This window comes from Lissotriton helveticus, chromosome 1_1 (genome assembly GCF_964261635.1).
Source record: "Lissotriton helveticus chromosome 1_1, aLisHel1.1, whole genome shotgun sequence".
Taxonomy (NCBI): domain Eukaryota; kingdom Metazoa; phylum Chordata; class Amphibia; order Caudata; family Salamandridae; genus Lissotriton; species Lissotriton helveticus.
The window spans coordinates 712,842,659-712,868,727 of record NC_136057.1 but is presented as its reverse complement, the minus strand read 5'-3'; the positions used below and the strand labels follow the sequence as shown (position 1 = coordinate 712,868,727).

The 26,069-nt window shown below is 43.7% G+C and overlaps 1 protein-coding gene across 3 annotated transcripts in view; it reads left to right on the top strand.

Annotated features, from left to right (window-relative positions):
* The window catches only part of SYT1 (synaptotagmin 1), a 1,132,258-nt gene that overhangs the window by 595,442 nt on the left and 510,747 nt on the right, over window positions 1–26,069 (top strand). For all 3 annotated transcript variants that reach the window (XM_078674249.1, XM_078674248.1, XM_078674247.1), the window contains exon 6: window positions 15,134–15,301. In XM_078674249.1, the coding sequence (XP_078530375.1) occupies window positions 15,134–15,301 (168 nt within the window). The remainder of the gene's footprint in view (window positions 1–15,133; window positions 15,302–26,069) is intronic.

Genomic DNA, 26,069 nt, shown 5'->3' with positions numbered 1-26,069 from the left:
CGGAGCGTTTGAGCAAATCAAACACTCACCCCCAGTCAACTGATCTGGGTTTAATCCATCACCATTCTTTAGCTCACTTAGCCACCCCAGTTCAGACATGGCCATATGCAAATCAGTCTGACCCTGTGCCTCATGGGAACAGTCCAGTTCGAACTGCCAAGCCATGTCTTCCCTGGACTGGAAACAAGCATCCTGGGACCGGTTTCGGATTCATAATCCTCATCAGCCAGGCTATCTTGAGTCCAGTGGCCAAGTGAGCAAGGGACTCACGTCTGAGCATACCCTGCCAACTTAGGGCGATCAAAGCGATACAAAAGGGGATGATGAACGGAGCGTTTGAGCAAATCAAACACTCACCCCCAGTCAACTGATCTGGGTTTAATCCATCACCATTCTTTAGCTCACTCAGCCACCCCAGTTCAGACATGGCCATATGCAAATCAGTCTGACCCTGTGCCTCATGGGAACAGTCCAGCCCAAACTGCCAAGCCATGTCTTCCCTGGACCGGAAGCAAGCATCCTGGGACCGGTTTCGGATTCATAATCCTCATGAGCCAGGCTATCTTGAATCCAGTGGCCAAGTGAGCAAGGGACTCACGTCTGAGCATACCCTGCCAACTTAGGGTGATCAAAGCGATACAAAAGGGGATGATGGACGGAGCATTTGAGCAAATCAAACACTCACCCCCAGTCAACTGATCTGGGTTTAATCCATCACCATTCTTTAGCTCACTCAGCCACCCCAGTTCAGACATGGCCATATGCAAATCAGTCTGACCCTGTGCCTCATGGGAACAGTCCAGCCCGAACTGCCAAGCCATGTCTTCCCTGGACCAGAAACAAGCATCCTGGGACCGGTTTCGGATTCATAATCCTCATCAGCCAGGCTATCTTGAATCCAGTGGCCAAGTGAGCAAGGGACTCACGTCTGAGCATACACTGCCAACTTTGGGCAATCAAAGCGATACAAAAGGGGATGATGGAAGGAGCGTTTGAGCAAATCAAACACTCACCCCCAGTCAACTGATCTGGGTTTAATCCATCACCATACTTTAGCTCACTCAGCCACCCCAGTTCAGACATGGCCATATGCAAATCAGTCTGACCCTGTGCCTCATGGGAACAGTCCAGTTCGAACTGCCAAGCCATGTCTTCCCTGGACCGGAAACAAGCATCCTGGGACCGGTTTCGGATTCATAATCCTCATCAGCCAGGCTATCTTGAATCCAGTGGCCAAGTGAGCAAGGGACTCACGCCTGAGCATACACTGCCAACTTAGGGCAATCAAAGCGATACAAAAGGGGATGATGGACGGAGCGTTTGAGCAAATCAAACACTCACCCCCAGTCAACTGATCTGGGTTTAATCCATCACCATTCTTTAGCTCACTCAGCCACCCCAGTCCAGACATGGCCATATGCAAATCAGCCACACCAGTTTGGGAAAATAAACAGTCTTTATCTACACCAAACAATACCTAAACATCAAAAATCCAACATACATTACTCGGAATATCACTTTTAAAATGTTTAAGCAATTCTATCTATAGACACTATAGATGCATTGATTTTAGCACAAAGTACCTTTGAAAAAACTGCCAGAAAGGAGGAAAGCATCCGAAAACTTAGCGATTCCTCGGTTCTTGAGTCCCAGGAGAAGCCAGGCATCAGTTCTGCTGCACACTAAAGAGTGTTTAGGTGATTCCTTACTGCAAGGAGAAGCATTGCATCGATTTCCGGAGGTGACTCCTTTCTGCGAGGCATTGGAAACTTGGCAAACAAGTACGATGCATGAGAAGATCCAGGCGATGCGGGTTGATGCGGGTGGTGAACCAGGCACTGCGTCGATTTCCACAGCCACAGAAAGGTGATGCGAAGATTCCTTCAACCCTACAGCAGGGCCATAGTTGAAGTCGGAGTGGGGCTCTCAGACATCGGAGGCTCAGTACTCTCGTCTTGGGCTGTGGTGGTCCTTCAGGCCGTGAACAGGCACTGCATCGAATTTTGAGCCGCACTACGGATGATGCATTGATTTTTCAACCGCACATCAAGCTTACGTGTGAGAAACAGTGCTAGAAGGGCGATGTCTGGATTCTCAATTTTGAAGAAGCAGAACTGCCACCAAGGGCCCAGAACTTGAATTGGCACCACTTGGCATGTCAGAACTCCCAACAGTGGAGTTCAGAGATGCTGCAGATGAAGTCTTTGATGGCCCTGAGACTTCCAACAGGAGGCAAGCACACACAAGCCCTTGGAGAACTTAGGAAAAGTAGGAAACAAGAAAGCAAAGTCCAATTATTTTTCTGCCCACAGACAGAAGAAGCAACTGCAGGCCAAACTAGCAAAGCTACACACAGCAAAGGGCCAGTAGTCCTCCTGACAGCTCTTCTTCTTCTTGGCCGATGCCTCAGTCCAGAAGTGTTCTAAAGATGTGGGTTTATAGGTCCAATGCATATACCACTTTTGGCCTTTCAAGTATGCATACTTCAAAGGAAAGTCTTTGTTTTCCACAAGATCCGGCCTTGCCCTGCCTTGGTTCCAGTCACACTACAAGGGGGGGGAGTAGAGACAGCATTGTGAGAAGCCAGGCACAGCCCTATTCAGTTAAAAGTGACAATTCTTCCCCCCACTCTAGCTCAGTAAGACCCATCAGCCTGGTGATGGGCCATCAGAATATGCATGGTACATTTCAGATCCCTTTGTGTGATTGTCTAGAGTGAATGCACACACAACCCATCTCTTAGTATAAACCAGACGTTAATTCCACAGGCAGAAGCACAGGATGGTAAAGCAAGAAAATGCTCACTTTCTAAAAGTGAAAAGAAAATTACCCAGAAGTGTATCCAGGAATACCCAGTGAACTACGATCCAATCACTATATAGAGTACACAACGTTATCAAAACAATCATAAACGATGTCCTGTTATTCTAATTGTGAACGACAGTAGTCCAACCAGTTTTCAATGAATCAAAACTGAGAGTCAGATCTTCAAACCATGAAGTTGATTGTAATATGCTTTATTCTTGAAAGTCGCAGATGTAGTGTAGTTAAAAGAAATGGCAAATAATACAGCGTGTAATTACCATAAAACAACAGAACTTCAAATATCCCAATGCATTTCAGGCTTTTCACATAAGCCCTTCGTCAGGGGAATCTGCAATGTATAAATACACTGGTTTTAATGAAAAGTATACAGCGACATGAAACTAAACAGCAATGGTCAAACATTACGGCTCAAAAGAGGGCAGGAGAAAGAAACTTATAGAGTTCAGCCTCATCCAGTGTGTTAAAAAAGGCATTGTCGAATAAAATAAAGTGACGGAGAAACGAGGCCTGGAGTACTAATGAGTGTCAAAATAGTGAACAAAAAGCGACGAGAGTGAAAACATGTGCGACATTAATACAAAGTGTCAGAATTTAAGAAGATTAGAAAAAACGAGAAGGTGGAGAAAACACATGATGCTCATCATACCTCAACGCTTGAGTACATGGACTCGAAGCGAAAACTTAAGCCATCAAGAAACCACTGAAATCTGCGGGAAAAGTCAGACAAATGCTACCGTGACTAATGGGAGTAGAAAAAAGTGTGGTGATACGCCGAGAGAGAACACCAGCGCTTACCTGTGGCAATATGATAAGACGCGCTGTATCAAAATTCGAAAGTGTGACCAGCACCTAAAAAATGGACCAAACAGATGCTGCAGTGTATATTGGGGATACAACATGAAAACATAGTGATACGCTGAGAGTGAGCTACGGCGCTTACCTGTAGCAATACTGTACAACAATATGACACGCGCTGTGTCAACAGTGCAACAGCGTAAACAGCATCTAAAGATTGAACCAAACGAATACTGCAGTGTATATTTGAGAAAAAAAAGTAAACAAAGTAATACGCTGAAGAATAACTGCATCGCTTACCTGTGACAATGCTGTGGAGCACGCGCTCTGTAAAACATAACCAGCACCTAAACAAACGGAGCCATAGTGTTAAAATGACTCGAAAACTCTAAAAACACAGAGTGAAGCCACCTACAAGATTATGGACTCACCAGAAGAAGCGCAGAAACACCCGTAGGATTCAACTCTGAGGATGCCAGCTCTAGCGAGTGAGTCGATGCGTCATAGGCGTATAAGTGCGTGCCGGTAACAAGAGACTTGAGCATCAAAATAGGACTAACACCCCCAACGAAAATGCCTGAGGCGGAAAGCGGCAGCTATAATGATTAACTGCAGACCGAAAAGTGAACAGAAGCAGTGAAAAAAGTGAACAGCATCAGTGAAAAAATGAAAAATAAAAAGGGAATACATTTGAGCTTATTAAGAGACGATTTTATTAAGAAATAGAGGGAAAAAGGAAAAATAAGAAAAGCTTTACACATGACTAGAAGCAGTGCCACAAAATAAACAGAAGGCATTGATACACACTAGAAGAAAAGCAATAGCAATGGTGAAGACTATCAGTACACGGTAGGCACCAGAAAAAGTGGCTACCATAGTAAGATATCCACAATGACAGGCTAATAAAACCTAATCTAATACATACATAATGGTCCTATCTCTAATGAAGCAACGCGCACAGAGAACAAATGACTGCAATGTTGTGACACAATTCCAAGAGTTATAGAAGCTCAGGTTCTGGTGTGACCTGAGCTTCTATGGAAATTCACAAAGACATATTATCAAGTCCCTAATCGCCGCTTTAGCGGCAGTTTCCTGCCCCTAAAGCAGCGATAATGTTATCGCCGTTCTTGATAATATGGCCCTTGGCTGTAAAACAGTTTGTTAACTGTATATTTTAGCTGCTAAAACAAATGAGTATTTCTGAGACACAATGAAAAGCCAAGAAGCCGAAATCAATGTAAAGTACTTGACTGCCAAAATGAAGGACCCAATAAGGAAAAACAAATTTTCCTGAATAAAATTCGTCCTGACTTCGTCAGACACGGTCGCTCCAGCCGCTCCTGACCCCGCTCCACATTCTCTGTGCCTGACTGGGATCTAAGCCACACTCGCCTGCGGTATCGTACTGACTGCCATCATAACTGCTGCCTGTGCTTAGCGTTTTGGCTGCGGGACGTATTTGCTATTTATTCATCTGGGTGCATAGCGCATTTGTGTGCATAGCTTCATTTGTTTGGATAGCGTTTTTGCTGCTGGACGTATTTGCTGCCATTATTATTATTTGTGTGCCAGCTTGTGCTTAACATTTGTGCTGCCTGATTCTGTGTCTGTGGACCAATCTCTCCCTGCATCACCTTGTTGTTGTTTGCTGCCATCTTGTTGTTCAAGCCCTCTCTCCTCCCCACTCCCAGCCGCTGCTCCCCCACGGCCCCACCCCCCGCTCCCTACAGCACCTTCCATAGATCCCCTCCCCACTCGCCACCCCGCTCCCACCTCCCAGCTGCTCCTCCCTCGCTCCGCCCCCTCCACTCTCCACTTATGACAGCTGCACTTACGCGCAGCGTTCACGCGCAGCGGACGCGCCCTATGCGCGCCGAAGGCACGCCAAAGGTAAGCCCGTCTACGCCCGTCTGCGCCTGGACTGCGCCCAGTGCCAGACCCCCTGGCCCCCGCAAAAACCACTCCACCTGCCTTACGTACGACGTCGCAACCCTCTTAGCCCTTAACCCCGGCAGACCACCAAACTGCTACCAAGCCGTCCCAGTACACACCCATGGACCCTTCACCTGCCTCTCCTGCAAGTTCGACTGCATCAAGACCCACACCAAATCCACAAACTCCAAACAGAGCTCCGACACTAACCACCTGAGATGCTTCCTGCTCAACACCCAATCGGTCCACAGACACGCCATTGAACTCTGGAACCTACTCGACACCACCTCGCCGGCCGCCGCCTTTCTTACAGAAACCTGGATGAACGCCTCATCAACGCCCGACATCACCATAGCCATCCCGGACGGCTACAAGATCATCCGAAAGGACCGCATCAACCAAACAGGAGGAGGCATCGCCATTGTTCATAAGAACACCATCCGCATCACGACCAGCTCGAACGACACACTCGCAGCTACCGAACACCTTCACTTCCAGATTCACATCGACCCCAAGACCACACTCAGAGGCACCCTCATCTACAGGCCACCAGGACCCCGCACACAATTCAGCGAAGACATCACTGACTTCATCAGCCCACACGCCCTCCCCTCCTAGGACTACTTTCTACTGGGAGACCTCAACTTCCACCTGGAAAAGAATAACGACAGCAACACCACCACCCTTCTGGACAACCTCGCCAATCTCGGACTCAAACAACTTGTTGACACCCCCACCCACTATGCCGGGCACACGCTCGACCCAATCTTCACCTCCAGCAAGCACATCTCCTTCAATCACACCACAGCTCTCCATTGGACAGACCACAGCTGCGTTCACTTCAACTACAAAAAGACTACGACCCACAACCACCCACAACCAATCCCCCGCAGAAACTGGAACAAAATTACCACCGACCAACTCTTCACATCGCTTCACCAAAACCCTCCTGCAAAATCATCGGACCCAAACCTTGCAGCCACCAACCTCACACAATGGATCACCCACAGCGCTGACGAATTAGCACCCTTGAAAAAACATCAAATCAAGCAAAGTAGCAAAAAAGCCCCCTGGTTCAACGATGACCTTAAGAAATCCAAAAAGTTCTGTCGCACCCTCGAGAAAGCCTGGAGAAAAAACCCAACCACTGACAACATGGCCACCTTCAAGAACGCCACCCGCAAACACCACCAACTGATTCGATCCACCAAGAAATCAGCATTCAAGGATCGACTCGACAACAACGCCCACAGCAGCAAGGAACTATTCAACATCGTCAAAGAATTTACCAACCCCACCTCCGGCACCAACGACATCACCCCCTCCCAAGACCTCTGTGACTCCCTAGCCTCATTCTTCCACAACAAAATCACTGACATACATAACAGCTTTGAAAACCAGTCCGAAGACCAGTCCATCCCACCCACCTCCGAACTAAAACCCCCCTCCAACAACCTTTGCGCCTGGAACCCAATCACCACTGAAGACACCATCCGCCTGATGAACTCCATCCACTCAGGATCGCCAACCGACCCATGTCCCCACCACATTTTCAACAAAGCAGACTCCATTATCGCACCTCATCTCCGAGACATCATCAACTGCTCCCTCAACTCCGCTACCTTCCCGGAAAGCTGGAAACATGCCGAACTCAGCGCCCTTCTGAAGAAACCCACAGCAGACCCCACTGAACTTAAGAACTACCGCCCCATCTCGCTCCTCCCATTCCCTGCCAAAGTCATTGAGAAAGCCGTCAACAGTCAGCTCGCCGCCTTCCTCTAATCCAACAAATCCCTCGACCCTTCACAGTCCGGCTTCCGAGCTAAACACAGCACCGAGACCGCCCTCATCGCAGCAACAGACGACATTCGAACTCTACTGGACAACGGAGAAACAGCTGCCCTCATCCTACTTCACCTCTCCGCAGCCTTCGTCACAGTCTGTCATAGCACCCTTATACAACGCCTTAGCAACGTCGGAATACAAGGAAAAGCATTGGACTGGATCATCTTGTTCCTCACCGGAAGAACCCAGAGAGTCCGCCTCCCCCCTTTTAAGTCAGAGGCCACGGAAGTCATCTGCGGCGTACCACAAGGATCATCACTCAGTCCCACCCTCTTCAACGTATACATGAGTCCCCTCGCATCCATCGTGCGCCAACACAACCTCAACATCATCTCCTATGCCGACGACACCCAGCTAATCCTCTCCCTCACCAAAGACCCAAACACCGCCAAAACCAACCTACACGAAGGGATGAAAGAAGTAGCCGAGTGGATGAAGAACAGCCGTTTAAAACTGAACTCGGACAAAACGGAAGTCCTCATCTTAGGTTCATCCCCCTCTGCTGGGGACGACTCATGGTGGCCACCGGCCCTGGGAAACGTACCCATACCTACGGACCACGCACGTAACCTGGGCTTCATCCTGGACTCCTCCCTCTCGATGACCAGACAAGTCAACGCCGTCTCATCATCATGCTTCAACATCCTACGTATGCTCAAAAAAATCTTCAGTTGGATCCCCACCGAAACAAGAAAGACGGTCACCCACGCACTGGTCACAAGCCGACTGGACTACGGAAACACCCTTTACGCCAGAACCACAGCCAAACTACAGAAAAAACTCCAACGGATCCAAAACGCCTCAGCCAGACTCATACTAGACATCCCCAGCCAAGCTCACATTTCCGGTCACCTGAAAGACCTCCACTGGCTTCCCGTCAACAAGAGAGCTTCCCGTCAACAAGAGAATAACGTTCCGTCTCCTCACCCACGCACACAAAGCCCTCTACGACCTAGGACCCGAATGCCTCAACACGCGCCTGTCCTTTTACACCCCCACCCGCCAACTACGATCGTCCAATCAAGCCCTCGCCGCAATTCCACACATCCATAGATCCACCATGGGGGGAAGATCCTTCTCCTACCTAGCTGCCAAAACCTGGAATTCTCTCCCCACCCACCTCTGCCTTACACAGAACCACCTCTCCTTCAGAAAACAACTAAAAACTTGGTTATTCGATAAGTAAAGCACCCTCCTCCCTCAAGCGCCTTGAGACCCTCTGGGTGAGTAGTGCGCTATACAAATGTCAAACTTGAACTTGAACTTAATATATCCTATGCTGCAATTTGGAAGTGAGAGGCAATGAACCACTTCAAATAAAAGTGTGCAAGGTATTTATGTATAAAAAACTCAATGAAACAAAAAGAGAGTTAATGAAATAGAGAGCATAGGGGCATATTATCAAGTAAGGGCGTTACATTATCGCCGCTTTTTTCGGCAGGAAACTGCCAATAAAGCGGCGATAATGGGCTTGATAATATGCTCTATGAATTCCAATCGAAGCCCATGTTAGATGTGAAGACATCTAACATGGGCTTCAATTATATTATCAAGCCCATGATCGCCGCTTTATCGGCAGTTTCCTGCCGATAAAGGCGGCGATAATGTAACGCCCTTACTTGATAATATGCCCCATAAAGGTTAAAAAAGTTTCAGTTAAAAGATAAAAACTGAATAACGTAAATGCCAGGAATTTGAGAACACTAGATAAGGGATTCCAAAGTTGTTTAAAAAAAGAAAAAATTACTGACCGTTCACTGAGGAAATCAACGAGGTCCATTTCTACGGTGGATATTTTATACATGTTCAATCAAGACCCAGACACTTTGGGACGATTTTGAAGCTGTCGGAAATGGTACCGACCGTCGGTCAGAGCCGTTCCAACCTCATCAAAATGTCCCATTTGGATTACTTTCCGACTGACCGATTATGATGTGGTCGCTCGGAAAGGCATCCAAACAGGCTTTTCGAATGGCTTCCGACGGGCTCGGAGATCCCGCCTGCCATTTCGGAAAGCCTCCAGTAATCCTGGGGCAGCACTTTCCACTTTCCACCCAAGGGATTATGATGGCTGATCCCACAGCCTTTCAGTGCCAGCTTTTCTGACACAGAAAGGCTGTGTGAATCCCACTTTTGGGGCCTCCAGCAGGGCCCCCATGGGTGCAAGGCCTCCGGATGGCAGCCTAGGGGCACCTATGGTGGCCCCCTGTAGATCCATGTACCCGGTGGCAGGCCCCTTGAGGGGCCTGCCACAGGGTGCAGGGATGAACTGCACCTCTGCTCTTTGCAATGAGAGCATGCATTCCATTCGTAATGCATGCTCCCCTTGTAAAGAATATGATTTGTTTGGTCGCATCCCAATTGCTGGTTTGGGACGGCCAAGAGAAGGTCGGTCCCACTTCCAGAACGATGTTGGACGGACTCTGATCCATCCAACATCGTAATCAGGCCCTAAGTTTGAATAAACAGTTATTACTAAACAGAACAGAGCGCTTCCTAAATTAATAAGGTGGTGAAAGTAACTATGGAAGTACGAAACACTGCAGGTACAGTAAGGGTTCCCTTAGGTAATTAGTCTTGTCCCCATGCACAGCCTTGCTGTACCCTCCTGATAAACAATCGGTCTGCTTCGTCTCACAGAGTGAACACGAATGGTACGGGGCTGAATAGGAGATGGCACATGTTTACACCTGATTGCCAGTTTCAGAGATGCCCAGGAGGTGCCCTCCATGTTATTTATCCCTATTTTCATGTAACCAATTTGACTTCAGCAAAGTACAGATGACCTAGCCAATTATAATAAACTAAACAGATTCAACCCAGAACTGCAAACAGCCTTTCATTCATTTTGGTAGCTAAGGTATAAAAAATATTGATTTGTTACTAACTTTGTTTTGGGATTCAAGAATGGAAGCTTTTATCCTAGTTGTGATGCCAACTATGTGTGTGGGGGAAGGGCAGATTGCATCAGATAATTTAAACACAGTAACTATGATGTATATTCGATAAAAGTAGGTTGCACTTTTGTTTAGCTCAAAATACAGAATAAGCTTCCATCTTTTAACCCGGAATAGCAACTGTAAGCAAAATGCTTTTAACAAAGACAATCAATAACGTCAGCATCCTGGAACATTTAAAGGTCAACATGGATAACATTTCTGCTCTGTTGGACTTTTTCATTAATGCAAATAATTGAGAAATGTGCTTTGAAGCATAAGGTAAACGTGTGGGCGTTCACAACAATGGGGAAATGAGACAAGTGACCTAAGTCTTCCATTCGAGTTCAAAATCATTCCTATTGGGCATTTTGTGCTCAATTTCTCAGCAAATTCTACCTGCCCCACTTTGGTTCCTGTGAATTTTAAATATGTTACTAATGAACATCCTAGCTCAGAACGACTGTGACAAAGAAATCTGATCAGCTGTAGCCGAGACTGTAATCTTGGCAAGGATATCATCACATAAATCAACGCATTGCAATCAACTGGAGAACTCTCCTCCTTTATAAAGATTTAATACCATACAGAAATATGATTCGCATTTCAAATCAGCCAGAATTGTTCCATACTTTGGAGATCCGGGATACTGGAATTATGTGATTCTGCTGCCATGGCGTTTTCTTTATAATTATGTTTTCACCGCATTTGCCACTTAATCCATCATCTACTGCATAATCTACAAATTTTAACAAAAATATAGTTTCTAACTCAAATGGACTAAAAGCCACTAAAAGTGCAGCAACGTGATGCTGCACAATGGGAGCCTGACTGGTCGCCTTTAAGTTGCTTATTGCTGTATTTGGGTGTAAACTTGTACTAATGAAGTAAAACCTTTGATCACAAAGATTTAAGGTGTGAAATGAGAAAATAGTGAAATAATACCACTATAAAATGTGCCACATTTCTTTGTATACTTTGCCTCTTCTTGCCACATAATTTAGTCAGCATGCTGCATAATTTGGACCTCCCATGCTGCATACATTCTTTGGCCCCACTTATGATTTCTTTCGGGAAAATTCACACAATCTCCTAGAAAAAGATTTAGATTATGTAAATTGCAAATCATGTTAATACATGTGGGTGTCTGAATGCATTTCTGAGTGGATAATGCTTAATTGTTGCATCATCTACACGCACATATATATTAATTTAATTTATACAAGCACAGTGAGGGAGGGTATGGGGCAATTATGAGTGCACCTATCGCCACATGGGTTTACAGTTGATTCAACTCTTAGGGTGCCAAGGATCTGAGGCTCAATACCCCTAAGCCCCCTAGGATACAATATCCCACACATATTGAAGATACAACATGATCCAGAACTCCAATCAGTGTAAATTAAGTACAATTTTGAGTGAAAAATTCAGTAAGAAAATCAGTTTCATTTAGCAAGTCTGGTTCCAATTTCTTTTATTCAAATTCTTCTTAAAATGACCTTAGCCAACACATTTCGTCCGTAAGGACTTCTTCAGGGCAAAATGCAATATGGTGAAACTTTCGTCACAAACATTAATGACTATCTATATGGAGTCTCTTTTAATAAAATAGTGTCATTTAGGCCTCGTGATTTCAAATCATCAGAGCACAACAAGTGTAATTGTTACATAGTCCAAGAACCAATTTGAGTCATCTATCCCCGTGGGGCTTCTAAATATTAGCCCATTGTAATTTGAAAATAAGCGTAGAGTGCTCCCGTCCTGCAGTCCAGTTGTCATATTAATTTCATTTATGTAGAATGGCACTTACATCTATTTTTTCAACTCTACTGACATGCGTAATGTGCAACATGTGCACATTGAGCATGCAGAGGTCCTATAGCTTCCTCTTTTTTTTAAATGTGCTCCATTTTCCTGCAAGACAATTATTATTTTTCTGATTTTTTTTTTTGTGCAGATTTATAAATCACAGAATTACCAAACGCATAGATGTGCTTTACACGTTTACATGTTAACAATACATACCACACAAGGACTTACATAAAACTGGACTCTGTAAAACAGGGAGGAGGAGAATGAGAGGGAGATATGTCATAAGACAGGTACGTGTATAGGAGGCGTGGAGGAGGAGGACATTCACAGGAAAGGAAGATCTATAGTGAGAGAGAAAGAATATGGCAAGGGAGAAGAGGGAGAGGTGGAAAGAGGACTGAGCTATGGGACCAGAGAGAGGGAGAAAGGAGAGCAGAGAAAGAGAAGAAGGAAGGGTATGAAGGGAAGATGGAGAAGAAAGATGAAAGTAGTAAGTGTATTTTCTTTATTTCTAAGATTTCTCGTTGGTCAAATAGGGCAGGGCTGTCAAAAGAATTGATTTAAATGCTACGCCGCCCAGCTTGAAATTGATTCTGGCCTAGAGTTTAGAGGAGATGTGTTTGAATTTCTTGGCCAAGGAGAGTAGTCTGCCTGCTGCACGTAAGACACTTTTATTGATGCAAGTGCGACTTTTAGCGGTGTAAGGGTAACATGAGATGCTCCTCCTAGAACAGGTACCGGCCTCCAATACTCAGGAGTACTATATTTCTAATATTGTTCCCTTCTGATTCTCACCTCCACTGAAATCCCTGTAGTAACTGATGAGACAAAAGCTTCATGTTCTTCCAAAGACCCCTGCTCAGCAGCAATTATGAAAATGGCTGCAATCCTTAAAGCAAAGATTATGTATTTGTTCAAAAAGCCTGGGGTAGTACCCATGAATTGTAAATTGGAATTAGAAAAACCTCTATTGAAATAAATTATCATACAATTTCTTTGTTACTTTTCTTGGCATAAATTATGGAAAAAACTGGTTCTAACCAATTTCAACCTTTTGTGAATTTTCAATCTGTCCTCCATTGTCAGCAACTGGTCACAGCATAGAGATGGTAATTGTCTCGATGCTGGATCATCTTAGGTGGAAGGCACATTGTGGAGAGGCAATTTCTCTTGTCATTTTAGAACTGTCAGCTATTGACCGTACCCTACAAGCGTCTCATGTTTTCACTGTTGTTGAATTCAGTGAGTTGAATTAGGAAATTACTAAAGAAAATTGTTCAATGTTGTTTCTTAATGGAGGAAGGTCGGAGATTTTTATGGTAGGTTTGTATCAAGGTTGGATTTGTTGTGCAGGGGGATATGAATGCAGTGGAGCGAGTCAGGAAAGAAAGGAATCTTGAGAGAGGAAGGACTTGATTTTATCGAAAGCTTCAGTGAAGAACGGAAAGTTTGCTTTCTTGATAGCAGCAGGGATGAAGTCATTATAGAGCGGGCTGTTGCTAAGTTTTTTCATTAAGCAGATGGAGGTTTTCTTGAGAGATAGGCCTGAATACATTCCAAGTGCTAGTTGATTTGGCTGTAATAGCTGTAGGACTGGCCATGGATGAAGTCATTGAAAGAAGAGATATTGTTGGTACCTGGTGGTAAGGTGTTAATGTGAATGTATTGGAAGAGAGCTCGAGATGGGTTCTACAAGGTCTGATATTATAGGAGAATGAACTTGAATTTGGTCCTATGAATATGTTCTTTATGAAGCTTTGCTGGTGTTTTCAGTTTGTGTGGATTATTGGTGAGTTAGAGACCCTCATTTTTTTTCAAGAGTATATATTTCTTTCCTTTTGGTATTTAGGACAGGGTTAACCATGGACCAGTAGGATTGTGACCTATACATTTTGGTTTCAAAGAAGATATATTGTTAAAGGCTTGGAGAATCATATCGTTTTATATATAGTTGTATATGTCAAGGATCGCTTTACCAATAATAATATCAGATAGAGTACTCAGTGTGCATTGATTTGCTCATCGATCAGATTAGGCAAAATAGTTTTAAAGGATCACTTCATAATAAGGGAGTAACAAACCTTAATGATAGTAGGCAAATAAGGAAGAATGAGTGAGCACAGGATGGATAATTGATACACTATTACTAAACACAAGTAGGCAATACTGGATTTATGGGTGCTGCTGGTGCAATTCAGGTGCCTTTTGCACCACATATGCTTGGTGCATGTGAGCATAAGTAAGGTTTGAATACAACTTAGTAGTATGGATAAGAGCAGCAAGTGATTGCCTAAAAGTTTAAATCTCCAAAAACTGTACTACTTTAATAAGTAAATACATGTTATATTGTACATCCTTGACCATTCATCTGAGACTTCCATTTGCTAGCCTACTTTTTTACTCAAAGTTTACAAAATGTATATTTGCATAATGTAGGATGTATTACTTACATTATGCACACATCACACATTTACTCCTGAACATTGAGCTTCTATTAACTTTGGTTAAACGGGAGGACTGTATAAAAATGAAGCATCTATTATCAGCAGACATTTGCATAGACCAGCTTATATTCCCCATTTTCTTATTGTATCCGGTGTGGTTACTTCGTTTCAATTTAATCAGTAACCACAAAATATGTCATGCTGACAATTTCATCTGTTGATATGATCACATACATCAATGAACCAGTAGATATTAGTGCCAGTAAATATGTTGTGGTTTCATACAGATATATGAATTCTGGATGACAGCTCAGACATACAAGGAAGTAAGATTTCAGCAAACTCTTATGAACACCTACTTTGTTATCTAGTCCAAATGTAATGTCTAAAATATTGTGCAGTGATTCACTGGTATATTTTCCTGATTCTTGCAGATTCTAAGATATAAAAGCATTTTAAATCATCTTGAAAGCAATGAATGTGTTGTAATGTGTGATCTGACAAGCTCATAATTGTCTTTACCTTTTTTATTTCCATTAGGTTCCTTACTCTGAATTGGGTGGCAAAACCCTAGTAATGGCAGTATATGACTTTGATCGTTTCTCGAAGCATGACATTATTGGAGAAGTGAAAGTGCCCATGAACAGAGTGGATTTCAGTCATGTGACTGAAGAGTGGCGGGATTTGGTCAGTGCTGAAAAGGAAGAGGTAGGAAAGGCTGTTTTGTGTGAAATTATTCTACTCTTGTACAATGATTGTTTTTTTTGGAACAAGGAAAGCACTTTTCTACTTCTGTTTTCCATCAAGTAGAGAGGTTGTTACGAGTTGTTTTAAAATTCATTGAAGTTTATTACACAATTGCTACTAATTATTAACTAGTTGAAGGTTCTTGAATAAAAGCTGTTGGAGAGATTTCACCTACTGAAGGGTAAAGTGACATAACCTCCCACTTCTAATACTCAAATCAGGTTATGCATACAATGTAGTGTTGAGAATATACAACTTAATCTTATTCTTTACAAACAGTGGGGTGTTCTATGTGGGAGCTTGGACAGTGTATGTCACAAAGATCCATTTTAAAAAGGCAAACATATTGCCAACCTTTGAGTTTTAAGTTAATTAGTCTCATGAGGTACGAAGTGACAGTGATTGGTTTTTTAACTGCTCCTCGGGCTTCTAAAGAGCTGCCATTGTCCTTGATGTAAATTTGTTCAGGACTCAAAAGGTAGTTTTTATAACTATAACCAGACCATTGAGTTTAAAATCAGAGGCTACCATTAGTTTACATGTTCCTCGTTAAACATGTGCTTTAAGCAATATGTGGATGTGGCAAAATGTGTCTTAATGGAAAAGTGGATAGAACACCTCAGAGCAATACAGTCATGATTCAAAATATCCTATCACCCTACACTTTTATGTACACCATATACAACCAGAGCTTAAAGAATTTAACCTGCTAGAGAGAAGTCATGTCAATGTTGGTCAAAGAGGTAGGGCGGGGAACATAGATTGTTTTGATCTAGAAACTAGTGGTTAGTAACAGGGTGCTTTATTTTGAAGAGACTGTATTCCAGGGGATCTGGAAAGAAAAATGGAAAACTGACTTTATGAGCACATCTGATTGATTTAAGAATTGCAATTCTATCAATGAGAAAGAAGAAATGATCAGCCGTGACACACATGCTAGCCCTCTCTATTGTTGATTTGATGTATGAAGTATTAAATCAAGCAGTACACTAAGTCTCAATTATACATCACCCTTCTTCGGCATAGAAATGTAATTATATCATTGTGTGGACTCTGGGCACTTATTGAAAATACTTTGTGTCCCCTACCCGCGCCCCTCCCCCAGAACTTACAAACATTTGATCATTTGTTTGCTGACCAAATAAGCACTGTTTACTTATATATGTGTGTTATCTACTCTCTGCCTTCTTGAGTTGGTCTCTTTACAATGAACTTGCATACTAGATATAATTTTCGCAGCTTAAGATCCTATACTTTTTTGAGTTGTTATTGTTGTAATTTCCATTACACATTCACGAAACCAGTCAATCTTTCATTACTGAAGTATAGAAAGAAAAGTACCTCCGTCTAGGAAACCAGAAGCCAGTCTAGCGAAAGCAGAGGCCATCAGAACATTACACAAAAGCCCCCAACACTAGTTACCTTCGTGGTAATATGTTCAAATCAGTTGAACCTATGGCTAGCACGGAGTTGATTAATCATAGGTTATACTTCACAACACAGGACCACTGGTCACCAATATTTTCCCGAAACAGACCGTCAGCATCAGGCTTTCACTGAAAATTGAGAACTCAAAAGTGTTTTTCCCTTCAAAAAGCGATTGGCCTGGTGATCGGTTAAGAGTTCGTATATTCACATGAGTTTTTTTCTGGTGGCTTTTAATGTCATATTCAAATGTTATTTATAATGTAACACCTGTCACTAGTGAAAGGAAATAAGTACAAGCCTCGTGTAAGTAAGCTATAAGTAATTATTTTTGGTCAAGGTTTTCTTATTTCCTTGTCAGGGTGACTATTCATTATTTTTTCATTACTGCTCAATAGAAAATCATAACAAGGTTGGTTAAACATCTAAAATAGCTATACAAAAGCTGTGATTACATTTTTGCATGCTAGCAGTTCTGTACCTGTCACTATTCTCTATGATGTTAACAGTTCAGTGCAGAGGAGGCTTATGCTGATGTAAAACAGGAAATTACACTTTCTCTTTTCCCTTGTATTCGTAATCTACATCGATCTAAAGCCAGTGGTCTTGTCGTTATGATGGATGAAAGAATATTAAAAAACACAGTTTTGTAGAAAAAGATGACTTTTGATAAGGGGATACATATTTGCACGACAGGCAATGAATGTCATGCTCGCCATTTGTCAGTTTGCTTTATTTTTATATTCGTTTAGTTTACTTTTTTGGGTAGTATGGTCTATTATATTTAAGGAATACTTTATTGTATGAACCCATTTCAAAGCACTCACGGTTTGGACATAGGATCGTGATACGATTGTGGAAAACAAGTGAGGGAAAATGTTCAAAAGGATGTGGAGTCGAATGGAAAAGGTCAAAGTGGTGATTGAAATGTCTCATAAGCAGAAAATCGTCATCTTACCCCTGATACTAAGCTGTGTTTTTTATGTCGACACCAGCACAGCTGTCTGGTTGCGAAAAAACGTCTTGTGGGCATTCTGAAAGCTTCCTGGCAGTGCAATCTGCCCATTGCTTACTAGCTTCCAATTTGCTGGATTTATTTGTTTTACTCTGTCCAGCTTGAGTTAATCCCTCACGTGGAGCATACATTGTTTACTGTATTGTTACGAATGCTCACTTTCTGTAACCAGGCGTGTAAAGTGTGTTCTTGTCTTGTCACATTTGCTGTGCTTTCAAAAACAAAGGTCAAATGTCAGACTCTGTCTTCCAAGGGAGCTCCAGGTTTACTTTTTTCTCAGACTTCAAAGTGAGAGGATTTATTTGACAATCTTGCTGCGAATGTTGCTTTTTCCTAGCATACAACAATATTTAGATGACTGTAAATTAACTGTCGAATATTTCAAAATATATCAGAATTAAGAAAGCACAACTGAAGAACATTTGCTTACAATTCTGAAATGTGGTGGAACCAAATATTATAATATGATCAAATAGATCAATATAGTAGGTGATGACATTTCCACACATTATCGTTTGTGTGCTGTATACTTTTATTAGTAATACAGTATGCCTTTGCAAAAATAACGGTAATTTCAATAAAAAATGTATTGTTTGTAATGACAGTGCACACCATACATATTCCACTTCATGTCACTCCACTCTATTCTGCACCACTTCATGCCACTACACTCTGCACCACTCCATGCTACACCACTTGACTCTACACTACTCTATTCTGCACCCCTGAACTCTATGACACTCTACTCTACTCTGCACCATTCTACTCCACACCACTACACCCCTATAGGCCATTCCACTCTGCACTACTCCACTCTATATCACTGTACTCTACAACACTATACTCTGCTAAACTCCAATCCACACCACACCACTTTACCCTAACGCACTCTACTTTGTATCACTCAACTCTACACCAATGCACCCTACACCACTCAACTCTACACTACTCTAATCTACTCTATACCACATCTATCAGTGCCACTGCACTCTACGCCACCCTTTGTCACTCCATGACACTGCACTCTACACCAATCGTACTCTTTGATTGGCCACTCAACTCCGCTGTTCTCTATGTCACTCTACTGTACTCTGTACCACTCTTTTCAATGTCACTGTACTCTGCTCCATTCTACTCTAACCCACTGCACTCTATGCCACTGCAATCTATGTCAATACACTCTGCACCATTCTACTCAAACCTACTGCACTCTACACCACTCTACTCAATTCTGCTGCACTCTAATCTGTGCCACTGCACTCTACACAACTGAATATTATTGCACTCTGTCACTACACTTTACACCTCTCTATTCTACTTTACACCACTCTGGTCTAAGCCACTGCACTATGCCACTGCTCTCTAAGCCACTCTTCTCTACACCAATGAACTCTATACGACTCTGTGCTCTGCACCACTGCACTTTCCATCACTGAAGTGTATGTCATTCTACTCTCCAATACTCCACTCTAAGCCACTCCACTCTACACCAATGCACGCTACATTTCTGCACTCTATGCCACTCAGTTCTGCACCACTGTGCTCTACGCCACTTTCCTCTGTACCAATCTACTCTATGCTACTGCATTCTACAAAAATGTTCTTTGCACCACTTCACTCTACACCACTCTACTCTCCATCACTCTATGCCACTGCACTCTACGCCAATGTACTCTAAGCCACTGAACTCTATGCCACTGCACTCTACTCTGGCGTAGAGTGCATTAGCATGGAGTGGAGTGGTGCACACTACTCTCCACCACTCTACACCAGTCCACTATACTGTAAGCCAGTCCACTCTACTCTACAGCACTCCACTCCACTGTGTGCCACTCTATAGCTCTCCACTCTATGCCACTCCACTCCATTCTATGCAGCTTCCTACCGCACCGTGCCACTCTACCCTACACTATCCTACTCCACTCTACACAATATCACTGTACTTTCACTGTATAACACTTTACTCTATGTCACTCCAAGCCACTACACTCTTCACCACTCTTCTCCACTCCATACCACTCTATGCCATGCCACTGAACTCTACTCTGCTACACTTGTCTCTACACTTCTCCACTCAATGCCACACTACACTATGTGATTCTACTCTATGCTAGTCTACACTACTGTACTCTACACCACTGTGCTTTATGCCACTTCCACTCTATGCCAGTCTATGCCCCTCCACTCAACTCCTCGCCACTCCACACCACTCTACTCTAGTCCATTCTATTATACTCCACCAAAATAGTCTATTCCAATCCACTCTATGCCACTCCACTCTATGCCACTCCACTCTACGCCACTCCACTCTCTGCCTCGCCACTCTTTGCCACACCAGACTACACCACACCACTCTATGCCATAGTACGTCATTGTATGACAATCTACACTCCACTAAGACTCTCTATTCTACACTCCACTCTATGATGCTTTACTCCACTCTATGCCACTCCATGCTACACCAGTCCATGACACTTTATTCCACTCTATGGCACTCCACTCAACTCTATGACACCCCCTCTACGACACGCCAATCCTGACACACCACTCAAAGAAAACCCGTTCTATGACACGTACCTCTACTGCACTCCACTCTATGCTTCTCAACTCCACTCTATTCCACTCTGTGTCACTCTATGTCACTGCACACCACTCTCCTCTATGCCACTAATGTCAAGACATGCTTAACAGCATCCAGGCTGGTGTACAACATGTTTTAAACACATTGGCATAGCCAATATCTCTTGCTAAAGGCAAGACCTTTTGGCTTTGCCGATGCTTGTTGGTAAAGCAGCTCACCCAAAAGCTGGATCCGGATGTCTGCATTGTCAATTCACCAACTTTCCAGCCTAGGTAATGGTATGTTTCCTACAATGGTGCAGAGCCTGACGATGCCTTCTTAATGAGGCACCGGCAAACCTTCTAATCGCTTCCTTTTGTGAGATGTAATAGCTGCAGTGTCTTAGTGTTTTACAACGTGCATCATAAGAGACTGAGACGTTATATTTTTTCTCGATATTTACAGTCGCAGGGGCAACCAAGCAATATCAAAGGTGAGCTTGCTGATTTACCCAAGTAACCAAGACACAGAGTACTTGGTGTGCGATGGAAAGTTGGCCATGCAAGTCTCATTGATATATTAGGTGGTTGTGAAAATAAGGCCAAGCTAAGTCTCAAAGAAGGAAGTGTGCAGTTAATTCATAGTACAGTGCAACACAGCTGAATGCTCAGTCAGGGTCGCACGTTTTTTGTTTAGACCTTTTATTTTAATACTATCTCAAGATAAATAGGTATATGTGCAGTAAAAATGATGGTTAAGCATTAATACGTAGACAAACTGAATTCAAAACGAAAAGGTAACCAAGAAATATGAGAAAGGTGGAGCCTGTGAATTCGAACACTAGATAATCGTGAACACCAAAAGAATAGCACAAGGTAACACCATGCTATTATATTAGAGACAGATGGTTTACACACTGCTTACCATGATATGGCGTTTACATTCACTACCGGATGGTGAGCAAACTGAGGATTGCAAGCCTCTTGCCAAACCCTGGTTAGTTTGTATTAAGTTTACAAACAATACCTGTCAATTCTTAGTCATCGTGACCACAGAAAACTAGCTAAAGCAAATAAAAACACTGGCAAATAAAGAGCTGTACACTAATATATCCTGAAACAAAATGCCTTGGTTTTTCAAAAAAGTGACAGGATAAATAGGTATATTTTGGGGTTAGCTGTGGGTGACCTAGTGCCTAAAGATTAGTGGCTCCACAATCACTGGGAATGATCCTCAATGATGGGGGTTGATGAGGGTTGTGGAACACAGTCTGAACCAAAGGGTCATAAAAGGTAATTCTGCACGATAACGGGCATGCACCTAGAGCATTAAGCCCCTACTCCAGCATCCTACCACACAGCCCAGCAGGACATCAAAAATAATAAAAGTTGATAGCGGTTGGGAATTGGCTCAAACACAGTCCTCACTCAGCTCGCTTCCAATTTTGATTTCATGATACTGTTCCGTACTCATCTCTAGTGATGGAGGAGACCAGGACTAGCAAATGAGTCGGTGTCTCTGCGATTCTTAGGCTTGATAAGACTGACATGCAGTAGAAGCAGCAAGACAAACCACCTGAGTTTCAGCAGGAGTCCATGTGTGAAACCAGGCAAGAGGATATGGAAAGCACTCATCTAAATATTCTGGAAGCACCACATCACTGTCCACACAGGTCTCTTTAATATCTGTGTGGATTTTACTTAATCTACAGTGGAGCTACAGTTAAAATGTGCAATTCTTAGCATTTCAGTAGCACTCACTGCAAATTGCAGTCACTTCATCCTCTCAGTTAAAAGAAATTAACCAACCAGTGTGAGATAGACTTTTCCTAATCAAATGTCTTTCTGAAAGTGCAACCTTTCTCTCTTCCCATAGTGGACTGTGGTGTCCTACACTTAGTTGCAACTTGCCATGTAGACCCGGCAGAGGTCTGCCCTGCTTGGAATACATTTGTATACCCCTCAGACAGCTTATGAAAGCAAAGGACGCAGGAGAGGAAGAGCAAATGTGGGACAAAATGTCCATGTTGCTTTTTTTGAGCAGCAACCATCATTCATCTTGACTTTACTGTTTCATACAAGCAGATGCTCAAAACAACCTGAGGGTTATCCTAACAACAGGTACATCAAGGATGACTATAAGCAATCTTTCAAGCATGCCCTTTCTGATGATTGCTATCAGTATTGCAGACCCTATACAGATAATGTTTACAAACATTCTCCTTCTTTAAAAAAATGAACACAACGAATATGGGGAGGACAGTAGCTATCACACCTAAGTACAACTACTGCAAACCTGCTGAAAATTGGATTACTGGTTGAGGGTGGTGACACCCTACTCAAGCAGCATCCACAATTTCTGTAAGGGTGAAGTCACAAGCAAACCCCAATTAACCTGTTCTTGATCATCTGTTAGCTATGCTCATTGCAGTCATGCTTAACTTAGAAGCTACATGTGAAGTATTTATGCAGCACTTCAAACAGCAATAAATTGAAAACACAGCATAAGAAAAAATGTCACACCAATTTATAACAAGCATTGGCATTGCCAATAGGTCTCCCCAATGGGACCTTATAAGTGTCTAACTATGCAATAGAATAGGGTTTTGGAGGGAAAGGTTGGGTGAACTTTGCTTTTTTTAGCCAGACAGTTATGGATATGCATGCCACGGATGAGCATGGGAGGGGGCGGGAAGAAAGTCAACACAAAGTACCAATAGAGTTGAGATCTCAGCTGATACTCGGCGATGTTGTTGTGCTGTCACTGTAAAATCGAGGGGATCAAGTATCTTTCACCATCTCACCTAAGCTCCATGTGGCTGGGGCCACGGTTCGTTAGATGCACTGCCCACTGATCCCTATTCCCCGTGTGCCACTGGTCTAGCGTGAAGATTGCTTGGCTCTCTATCAGCACCTGGTGGGATGCCTTCAAGTATCTGCAGAGACAGAGGGATGCAACACTTTTTTTTAGCGACAGCAACAACATGTATGACTTCAGCAGCGATCCGGGTGGGGCAGACAAGGAGGACTTGCCACAGTTTGGCAAGCTCCGAGTGGTGGTGGGGGTGTCACCCGGGCAGGAAAGCACTCTCTCCTCTGATGACTCTTTGCTGGACTGGGGCCTACTGAAAGCCTGCGCTCAGCCCTCCTCTGCGAGCGTGGCACCGAACACCAGGAACTGTTCAAGCAGTGGAGGGTCCTCAATAGACTACTGGTGGTGGCTGCGCTTTACCTGCTGTTTATGGTGGGGGAGCTAGTGGGTAAGGTGCGCTTCCACCGGCACTGTCACTCTGCAGGGCAGGCTGCTGTGCATCTCCCTTGAGGGGCAAGGGGGGCTGTGAAATTCCTCAATAATCAAACATGAGTGCTAACAGGTGGGATGAGCTTGGTCTGGTGGAGAGGAACTGCTCCTGACAGAGTGTTGTCTTGACGAGTGCCATTTTTCAGCACCATGGCCATATTCCATTGTATGAGTCAGGGAGAGCTTGTACACCCTATCTGCCACTGGCAGCTATACTAAAAGTAGCTGGCACTGTCCACCGTCAGGGCAGCCACCTTCTTTGTTTTAAAGAGCCCTACATAGGTTGCTGTGTGTAATAGTGGTTACGGAGCAATTTTCGCAGTAAGCGTACAACACAGGCAAAGGGAATATGGACAATGGGAGGGGGTGGGCTGAAACAAGGTGAACGCCGACAACGGGAGGGGCGGGAACAAAGGGAATACGGACAATGGAAAGGGGCAAGAGCAAAGTCAAACACAAGAGGGAATAATAAAACAAGCAAACACAAAAGAAAAGTGGTGACCTTAACAAAAGGTATCGCCAATATCGAAAAGATCCAGGTAGCAGGGGCAGTGCCCAGGGCAGGCTAAACAGGGACAACAGTATTCTATTCCCCAATGAAAACTAAGGAATTCATGAAGGTGGACCAAGCAGCCAAAGAAAAGAGTTGGGCGTCTTCAAACTTCCCAGAGAGAGTACAGCAGCCTGGCAGAGCAGCGCATATGCGCTGCGTCATGGCTCAACCTAAAAATAGAGAATTTAACAAATTATTTGAGATCAAAATGAAAAAAAATCCAATAAGTAGAATCACAGACATGTAGTTTTAAAGATGTAAATGAAAATAGTGCATAGAAGCACAAAGAACCACCAGTGGTTATCTGGTCATGCCGGACTAAGACAAAGTTACAAGTTCAGGCAGACCATGATGGAGCATAGGCGAGATACAGGGACCAAGTTAGGCCTGCTGAATAAAGTACCTTAAAAACTAGTTATTGAGTGTTGCAAGATCCTGTGTCAAACATGCATTGCACGCCGTCAGTTTCAAATAAGCTACGGGTCTGCAATGTGGTTTTCTGCATCATTGTTGGGGATGCCATCGATAAGGGGCTTGTGTTATCAAGGCCTGCACCAAGGATGTGTCACAGAGCAGTGGTTCTGAGGAGATTGCAGCCATGATGCGAGGTTCGGCATCGGGGATGAGTCAAGCTGTGGCAGGTCCGAAGTGGGACTGAGAGGTAATGTGTCACACTGTGTCAGATCTGACCACAGCTGGGCTGGCAGAGCACGCTCAGGCCCACATTCGATGGCCTAGGACAGGGGTGACACCCCTTGGACGGTAGGACTCACAGAATACAAAGTCCAGGTACTGGTTTCAAGGTGATTGGAGCCTTTTCTGACCCTGAGGGCCTGATCAAGATGCCAGCCAACTAGCCCTTGAAGTCACTCTGGTGATCCTGGGTTCATGATCCAGGTCCAGTCCTTTCACTCAGGCAGCAGGCAGCAGAGTAGTGATCCTTCTTGCAGAAAAGCACAGCAGTCCTTCTGAGTTTTCCAGAGGTCCAGAGGTGTTCTGAAAAGTTGGGTTGGAGGGTCCATTATTTAGACCTCATGCCCACTTTGAAGTAGGAGAAGTTCCTAGAGGTTTCCACCCCCAGAGGTGTTAGGAATTTCCTGCCCCACTGTCCTGGTCCCAACATGTCTGCAGTCACAAACAGCTAGTGTCAAAGCCCTTTGTGCTGGGTAGAGTCCTTTTGCTGTGTGACAGCTTCCAACCTGATCAGGTCAGAGATGGCCCACCCTGCCAGCCCCTTTTCCCCTTTGTCTCACTATCTGGGAACAATACACAAAGACCAAGTGCCAGCTACACCTAGTCATGTGACCCAGGATAGAGGCTGCAGGCACCAAATGGTGGGGAGAATAAAATGGCAACTTTCTAAAAGTGGCATATTCACATTTGTGGCTTAAAATCCAGCTTTACCATTAAGGAGGGCTTTAAATTACAATTCTGTATACACCAACATCGATGTTCCACCTGCTTGCAATTGAAAGTTATCACTTATAATGTAATAGTTAAACCAGTGTTATCCTATAGGATCGACAAGCCTTGCAGTAGTGAAAAATGAATATAAGTGCGTTTCCTTACCAGGACATGTAAAAGTGACATATACATGTCCAATGTTTTAAATGCACTGCTTTTTAGGGCCTACCTTGGGGGTGGCCTATATATATTAAAAAGGAAGGTTTAAAATTGGGAAAAGGTTTAGTTTTCCAGGTCGAAATGGCAGTTTAAAGCTGCACACACAGGCTGTAAAGGCAAGCCTGAGGCAAGTTTAAAAGCTGCTTAAGTGGGTGGCACAATGAGTGATGAAGGCCCTCTAGTAGCATTTAATTTACAGTTCCTTAATACAATTAGTACTTCTTAAGTAGGGACTTACAAGTAAATGAAATAT